We start from the raw sequence: 9,079 nt of genomic DNA on the forward strand, positions 1-9,079 counted from the left end.
TGAGTTCAGATGTTAACTTTCAATTTATGAATGGACCATGATTATTTTCCAATTTCAATCAAACTTACGTTATATGACTTTGTTTTGTTTTGATTTTTTTTTTCCGGCTCAATTTTTGCTCACTATCATCAGCTAGGTATTAACGTGATATGTCACATGTGTTATGCTTATCGAAGGTGTGTACACTTGAATAGGCCTACAAAACATGCACTTTTTATCATTTTGCTATTTTTTGAAACTTTCAATCTGTCTATCCAGGAAAGGCCAGATACTGAATGTACACTCTGAAAAATTAGACCAGCAGACGGTGCAGCAATGCATGGAGGCGGCAGTAGACCAGTGGCCTGGCCTGGAGTTGATGGACTACGCAGTTGCAGAGAGCACTCTTCTTAATCAGCTGGGTTCGTGTCTCAGACTGAGGTGTTATTTATTGCCGACAGGGATTTTAGATTTGAGCTAGGGAACGATATGCATAATCATTCCTCCCCTGCCCGACACACACACTCACATTTACTTAAGTGAATATCTTATAATCCATAATGTCCTCCCGATATCACTGAACACAATATTGACAAAACGGGGAAATCCCCCGAGCCCGACACCCACAACTCATAACGGCCCAGGAGTTCGACACAAGACAACAGAGGGCCAACGAACTTGACACTGCGTTCATTATGCCTCTTGATGTAATGCCATTTTTGCGACCCTTTTCTTTCTTTCTTTCTTTCTTTTTTTGCCTAGTGTCGGACTCATGGGCCTTATTTCGCTTTATTATTAATATTATATTATCCAGCCCGTGGGCTGCATGGGTCGTGACAAGCACCCGATAAAACAACAAATATGTAATGTCTATATACAATGATTTCCAGAAAATGATAAATCGAAATTAACGACAGACAATTTCTTATAGGCTGAGAACAACGTGTATTAAAATAATCATGAGGTGCGCAGTTTTTATAGCATTTACATATCCTATACTAGGTATAGTATACGGAAATTAAATAAAAATTGCCAAGAGACTACAATACAGTTTCAACTTGCAATTGATGTTATAAACGCTTGACATAACTGCCAATAATCAGTGACTTCTTGTGCTCTATCAGTATACCATAATAGTTATCATAATGTTTTCAAACGTCTTTAGATAAGAAACGTATTTCCCAACGTTAATGGTCTGGCTTCTGTTTTTGATCGCTTAGATAAAGATTTTCTCTATTAGTCAGGAAGGAGAAGAATTTTTTGCCTAGCTAAAAGATTCAGATTACGATAGTAGATTAATGTCTATAGCCCTCATATACATGATATACTTATGCAATGTATTATTTATTTATTGATATATTTATTAATTTATTTATTCATTTATTTATTTTATTTTATTTTGTTTTTTATTTATGTATGTATTTATTTTTATTTTTATGATTTTTTTTTTTTAGGGGGGGGGGGGTATAAGCACACATCTTAATTAAATTCTTTGTAATGATCACCGCCAGGAATAAACCGAGGTGTCTGGTGTCATGTTTCACAGTGTTTCATTAATTCTCGTTAAATGAAAGTTGTTTGTCGTGATAATAACAATGTACCCATTTTAATAATTTCTCTTCCTTGGATGCAGTTAAGACAGGATCTGAACATCGACCCCATTACGTCATCTTCTTGGAGCTAGACCACACACCATCTGAGAGAGAATTGAATCATGCCTGCCTCAATAAGGTGGGTGCACTTCTTAGACTGCTCCATTTAGCTTTCTTCACATAATATCTCTTCAATAATATTTTGGAATTAGCTATTAGGAAAAAGCCACTCAGCCAAGCTGTGGTCATGTCAATCGCTCTGATCTCACTACAATACTTTGCATATCAATATACAGTGTACAACTATCTTAAATTCTTTCTATGGTGAGATAGTCTGAAACATCCCTAACATAATCTGCAATGTGCCATTTTCTGTAATTTAGATTAATATCTCGCAGAGTCACAATCCTTCAATCTCATAATATTTTGCAACACAATGAAGGTCAAAGGGTGTCTTTGGGGAAATCCAGTTGGTCTTAAACAAAATGATTGCATCTGATCTGTGACTGCCAAACTCCTAGGGACTTACGAAATCGTTTTTTTTTTTTGTGTCATTTAGACACACCGCTGCCACATAATAAATCATAAACGAATTCATAATCCGGAAGAACATTCATAGAATATAATCAGTCTGCATACGTCTTCATTATCAAAATTAAAAGAGCTGCATTTGTATTACATGTAATAATAAGGCTCACTTTTTGTATCTGTTTAATGTGAATAAACATCTATTGTATTGTTTTGTTTCATCTGAACATTCACATTAAGGACACGCAATTCAGCCTCTGGGCTGCTATAAAATATACTTTCCTTTTGATGAAATAAACAAATATATATCCATCTATCTATCTATCTATCTATCGATCTATCTATCTATCTATCTATCTATCTGTCTATCTATATCTATCTATCTATCTATCTATCTATCTATCTATCTATCTATCTATCTATCTATCTATCTATCTTCTCTCTATCATAAAGTGAGCGTCGCACTTCGTGAACTTATATAATGTAAATTAGTGCTGCGGTGTTGCTTGTAACAATGGCCAAAACTCAATTTCGGACAGTGACATTGTGCTTCAGTATTTTTTTTTAATATATTTTCTTTTTGTTGTTATCGATTTGTTTTTTCAGGTTGATGATGAGCTGTGCCGGCTTTCGTTCTCTTACAACTCATTTCGGGTAAAAGGCTCCATTGCTCCCCCACATGTTCATATTGTGGAGTGCGGTACTTTCAATCGTCTGCATGAGTTCATTCTCAGAAACAGTGACACTACGCCTAACCAGTACAAGGTACCGAGAAAGCTTCGCACGACTGCCATGTTGGATCTGATGCTGAATGGGTCTATTCTAAGTACCGAAGTTAATGAAAATGCGGCTAAGTAATACCTCAAAGTGGCTCTATATGGCTTAGAAACAATATCAATTACACAGGGATGAATGTGATTATAGGCCCATGATTTATTATCACTGCAAGTCAATGTCCCAGTAAATCACCTTATGTCAGTGGTTATCATGTGGGGCAAAATCTGTGTCCCTTACTTCACTGCGGCACGTTGTCAAATCAAAGGACACGTACAATCAAAAGTTATAGTTAAACAAACATGTAAACATGGTAATTCCTTAAACAACCAACGTCGTCGCGTATTTACAAAGCGAGAAATTTTCCTGAGAGTGTGTCAATGACAGTATTGTGTCAGTTTTGACTTTGACCGTTTGTTGAACTCCAACTTGTTGAAATAAGCAACTTCCGATGATTCATGATTAGTTTACTCATCGTGATGAGGGAATCCATAAAGGATACGTACAAGTCACGTTGATGATATTCAAAGACAGTATCTTTACATAGACCACCTTTTCGCACACAAGGCATTTAGGCCTATACAGTTCTGATCGGCACAGAAAATCCGATAGCGTTGTACCCACTGTCCCAAGTTCCTCAGAAAGAGTTATAGAAAGCAACAATCACATTTAATGCCCCTCACTATGATAGTACATCTATTTATTAGGTTCTTGTCTCTCCCTTCGTTCCTTGCTTCCTTACTCTTCACTTTAAAACACAAACTTGACAAACACAGAGGGGCAAGCAATAAGCTATCACCAATGGACAGGGGTATATCCCCACCTCATAGGTCTAGTAAACTGTATAGGGCTACGGTCGGTCAACAGGTCGCGAGAAGAACATCTTCACTATAATTATGAGTGTTATGATGTTGTTGTTACTTGTGTTGTACCATCTTATTATCGAATAAAAGTGGTGAAACTGCAAATGCTCTTTATTGTTGGTACCATCAATCTATCCAAACTGTAGAGGTACATAATGTCTTGGTAATAAATAATATACTTATGTGTGTGGTTTCTTGAATCACAGTTAGATGAGTATAGATGATGGGTACAATGAGCTGGTGCCTGATATGCAGAAACGAAGAGGAACAATTAAAATAACATGTACCACAATCGACAATTGTATAATTGTGTCTAACGTAATGTATTGTGAATGGCGGCAGATTTAACGGTTCGTGTATATAATGATTAATGACTTTGCAGTAGCATTATGTGGACTACAGGGTATTTCTATGGTCACACTGAGGTCAGAAATATATCAGTACATTGTAGTGTAGTTGCACATTAATGCTATGTCTCTCATGGTCATACTTTGAAGTATAAAGTGGATTGCCTGTACTATTTTAGGGGGCGTTGAAAGAAAGTTGCAATCAATAACTGCAACGTGCAGATAGCAACGGAAACTTGAGATTGATTGCAAGTTGCAATATATATTTGCAATCAATTGCAACTCGACTTTCTTACAACGCCCCACTATAGTTCACGGTGTGCGGTACCATTGTACTTCGCTATGGATTATTGCTGTCTAAAATTGTGCTTTTCATTCAGTATTTTTGGCTGTTACCTTCATGACGATGTGAATGTTATTGTTGTTGTTTTTTGTATATAATGTTCTTTGTCCCGTTCTTTATGCAGTTTGACCCTAAAAAGACTGGGGGGAGCATCATGCCCCCCCCCCCCCTCCCTCCGAAAATTTCGCGATAACTTCCAAATTATAAGATCTCATCGCAAGACTTCACGACTTTTTTCTTTAGAGTATTACGCATCTTTTAATAGCTAATTTGCGTATATACCTGCAGCGGTTACGGTGTTACGTAATATTTTACGGTCACATGTCAGTCAAAAATGGTGTATTTGTATGTGTCTACGTGTAAAATTGAATGAGGTTTTGCAAGATTCTAATGTGTTTCTTTTGTTTTTCTTGCACAGTCCATTTTCAGCTATTGAAATCTGATCTGAAGTTGAAATTAATTGTTCTGAATACAAAAAAAAACATAAAAGAATATAAATCATAAGAAATAAAAACGATATTTTACATAAGAAATACCAAGATACTCGAGTTTGGTATGTATAACGAGTATTGTTTAATTAATTACCTAATTTTTCATCTTAGACAATCAGTTTTCTTACAGATACATGTCAAACAATTTCCTTTCACATATTCCACAATTAAGGGATCACTAGACAACCATCTTGTCGGATATGCAGCATAAACTAAGTGCATGACGAATTTGGCGACAATCGGACATTCCATGGCCGAGATTTTTTTTTTTTTTTGGTTTTGTTTTGTTTTGTTTTTTTGGTGGGGGGGGGGGGGGGAATCCATGATGTCCCCAGTCCTCAAAACCTTCAAAAAAGCCCAGTCTTTTTAGGGTTAAGGCAGTGTCGCAGTTTCAGATAGAAGTTTGTGTGTACCTTCAAATTAGAAATACATTGAATAATATGCTGATGATTAACTCCACACATAATAATTATGATTAAAGGAGACTAGACATTACTCTCTAAAAAAAAAATCGAGTGAAAATATTCACTCTTAAAAGAGTGAATACAAAAAAGAGTGAATTTCGAGTGAAATTGGAGTGAATTTTGAGTGAAAATGTTCATATTCACTCATTTTGGAGTGACGTCAGGGATCACTCCAAAATCTTCGAGTGATCCCTGACGTCACTCCAAAATGAGTGAAAATGTGCATTTTCAATCAAAATTCACTCCAATTTCACTCGAAATTCACTCTTTTTTGTATTCACTCTTTTTAGAGTGAAAATTTTCACTCGATTTTTTTTAGAGAGTATACAGTGCACGAAATATTCTAAAAAGTTATTTTCTTTATGTAAGTTACAGATCAATGATTCTCGTTAACCCTCGTTAGAGTGATTCTTCGCAGTGCAGTCACCAGCTTTGTCTGTAATTCAGCAATCATTCATTTCCTAGTTTATTATGTTAGGCACCTGTAAGGTGCACAATGTCAGAATTTAGTCAAATAAAAGAATCAGTTGCTTCCGGTAGCCGATTGATTGGGACACTGTCTTTGTTTTTGCTTTCATTTCCTTTTATGCATGACATACTGCTTGTATTTCCAGTCGTTCCAAATTGCAGTACAGGTAGTTACAGCAAAGTGAGAACTTCGATTAAGATTCGCGAAATTAAAATGCACTCGAAATTTCTTGTCTACACTATACATTGAACGCCAGCGGCATTTCGCGAAAATTTCATGCCACGAAAAAGGCCATCGGCTCCAATTCGCGAAAATTTCGTGCCGCGAATATATCATGTTTTACAGTACCTCTCAGGGCGTTAGCAACGAAACATGCATGTGATAGGACCCCGTATCAGCGCACTACCCCAAAAAACAAACAAACAAACTAACTAACTAACTAAAAAACAAAACAAAACAAACCAGGCGGTTCTTGTTTTTAATCCTTAGAAAAAAAAAATTCATCCACAAATTCCTTCTTACCATGCAGGATGTACCACAATGACCAACGGGTAATGCTGAGGGGGGGGGGGGGGGATGAAATGGTGATCTTATAGCATTGATGAAAATGGTGATAAATATATGATAGGTTTTCCCGGCCAATTTCGCACTTTTGTCAGTCCATTTGATAAAAGGTTCATTCAATTCAGCGAAAATCCTCGTCACTGCACATTCTGTCATTCAAAATTGCAAGTTGGTTGTTCAATTTAGCATTTCGATCAATGAAATTTGCACATGTGCCTTTCGAATTCGTAAAACGGGCATTCAAATTGGCACGTGCTCTTCAGTCATTCAAATTCGCCAGCACTGGCCGAAAGGGGTATTTCAGTCATTCAATTTCGCGTATGGGCAGACAAATTCCAAACATGTTCATTCAAATTAATGTCATGTTATTTATTAGGAAAGGTAATAACATTTAAACACGTATTTCTATGTGACTATTTGTTTCATCCACGCACTGTTAAACTCGAGTTTGTTGTTCTGTAACGCCCATTTTCTTTCAATACATGTCATTTTAGGCCTATATACATGACCAAAACTACAGATTAACTTCATCTTCTAGTCATGACAGCACAAGTTAGATACAGAAGTATTTCTCAAGAAGACAGAAAAAGAATTATAGGAACATTTGATGATCATAACCTTGACTTCCTAGAAGTGGTCGACACACTCGGAATAAAGCGCTCAACGGCCAGATAACTTGTGGCCACATAATGCACTATCTTCGGACTGGAAGACTCAGTAAGCACATTGAAGAAGAAAAAAAAACTGTTGCCAAAATCTCTGAAATGAGTACGAAAATATGAAATGTAATGAAGCTTGCAAAACAATAACTATGTTGGAAAAAAAAATTAAAAAAGAACCAAAGCATAAACATGCGTGCTAAATAATGACTGCAAAAGATGTTAAATTGGATGCCCAAAAATGAATTTGAATGAACGAGTGCAGCATGTCCGTGATCACGTGACTATATCATTCTAAATTGAATGAACGAATAACGAAATGATGCTTGTATTACGAATTTCAATTGAAAAACTAAAAAGTGTTAATTAGAATGAGGCTAAAGGTAATTTGAATAATCCAAAATGAAATTGAATGAAGAGAACTACCGAACATGTCATCTACTCTAAATTTTGCTAAACTGAATGCAGCAATTAGGAATGGGACTGACAAAAGTGCGAAATTGGCCGGGAAAACCTAGATTATATCGTTACTAGGAATGACACATAAATCGTCGTACTTATATGGGAATAGTGTGCTATTTTTTTTGTTACATGAAAGTTATTTTGTGAACTACCATATTGAATGATTACTAGCCAAAATTTTACGAGTATAGTAACTAACAGAAGTGCATCATTGTAAAGCAAAATAGCAGCGATAAAAAAAAAACAAGCTGAACATAAGTCATCATCGCAGCAAATGCTTTTACATTTTCGATTATTTCATTTTCTCCATCCTTGCCATGTCCTTTATAACCTCCTAGGTGCCTGCACACACAAACACACACACACATACACTGCACCCACTCAGTCACACACCCACTCACACACACACACACACACACGCTCACACAAACACAAACACACACACACACACACACAAACAAACACACACACAAACAAACACTCTTTCTCTATAATTGTGTCCTTCCTTTTTTCATGGGTTTCCCAGACTTTTAGTCTGGTGCTCACAAATACACGCAAAAACAAATGCAAACACGCAATGTGCACCATTTTTTATGCCTCCGCCACAAAGTGGTGCCGGAGGCATTATGTTTTCGGGTTGTCCGTTCGTCCGTCCGTCCGTCCGCTTTCGTTTACGCGATAACTTGAGTAATATTTACTGGAATTTTACCAAACTTGGTCCAAGTATGAAGTATGATGGCGAAATGATTTGATTAGATTTTGGGTGAAATCGGCTAAAGGTCAAAGGTCAAAGGTCAAGGTCAAATCATGAAATTGTATCCGTTTACGCGATAACTCAAGACTGGATGGAGCAAATTTCACCAAACTTTCTTGGAGGATGATGTATGATGAGACAATTACTTGATTAGTTTTTCAGTGAAATCGGACAGAGGTCAAAGGTCAAATATCAAGGTCAAATCCTAAAATGTATCTGTTTACGTGATAACTCAAAACTGGATGAAGCAGCTTTCACCAAACTTGGTCCAAGGATGATGTATGATGGGACAATTAGTTGAGTAGATTTTAGTGACATTGGCAAGAGGTCAAAGGTCAAAAGGTCAAGGTCAAATGCTAAAAATGTTGCTATTTCCCCCATATCTGTGCAATGCCCGCAGTTATTTTCTTGAAACTTTGTGTAGACATGTACTACTGCGTAAAGATTATCCAGAGAGAGTTTCATGTCATAAGGTCAAAGGTCAAAAGGTCAAAGGTTAGGTGAAAATGTTGCAATATCACTTTTCTCGCAAATAGTTCAATGTATCTTCATGGAACTTGGTACATTTATGCATGTACTGACTGGCAGGGATTATCTAGGGAATTTAGGGGTCATGGGTCAATAGTCAGGGGGGTCAAAGGTCAAGTTCAACTCCTCAAAATGTTACTATTTTCCTCATATACTAGTATATGCAATGATTGCATTATTAGTTTTAAAATTTGATATATGTACATGTATTACTTAATGGAGATTCTCTTGGAAATTTCCAGCCAGAAGGTCAAAGGTAAAA

General features: G+C 36.5%; 1 protein-coding gene across 1 annotated transcript; it reads left to right on the forward strand.

Moving 5' to 3' along the window:
* Window positions 1-258: 258 nt before the first annotated feature.
* LOC139714641 (uncharacterized) lies at window positions 259-2,957 on the forward strand (the record flags this gene model as incomplete). The annotated part of the gene is made up of 3 exons (XM_071626320.1): window positions 259-401; window positions 1,613-1,710; window positions 2,706-2,957. Coding segments are annotated over 3 exons (493 nt in total), but the record flags the coding sequence as incomplete, so codon positions are not given.
* Window positions 2,958-9,079: the final 6,122 nt, after the last annotated feature.

Source organism: Diadema antillarum, unplaced genomic scaffold (assembly GCF_040938485.1).
Source record: "Diadema antillarum isolate AM-2024a unplaced genomic scaffold, OU_Dant_1.0 seq00002359_RagTag, whole genome shotgun sequence".
Classification (NCBI taxonomy): domain Eukaryota; kingdom Metazoa; phylum Echinodermata; class Echinoidea; order Diadematoida; family Diadematidae; genus Diadema; species Diadema antillarum.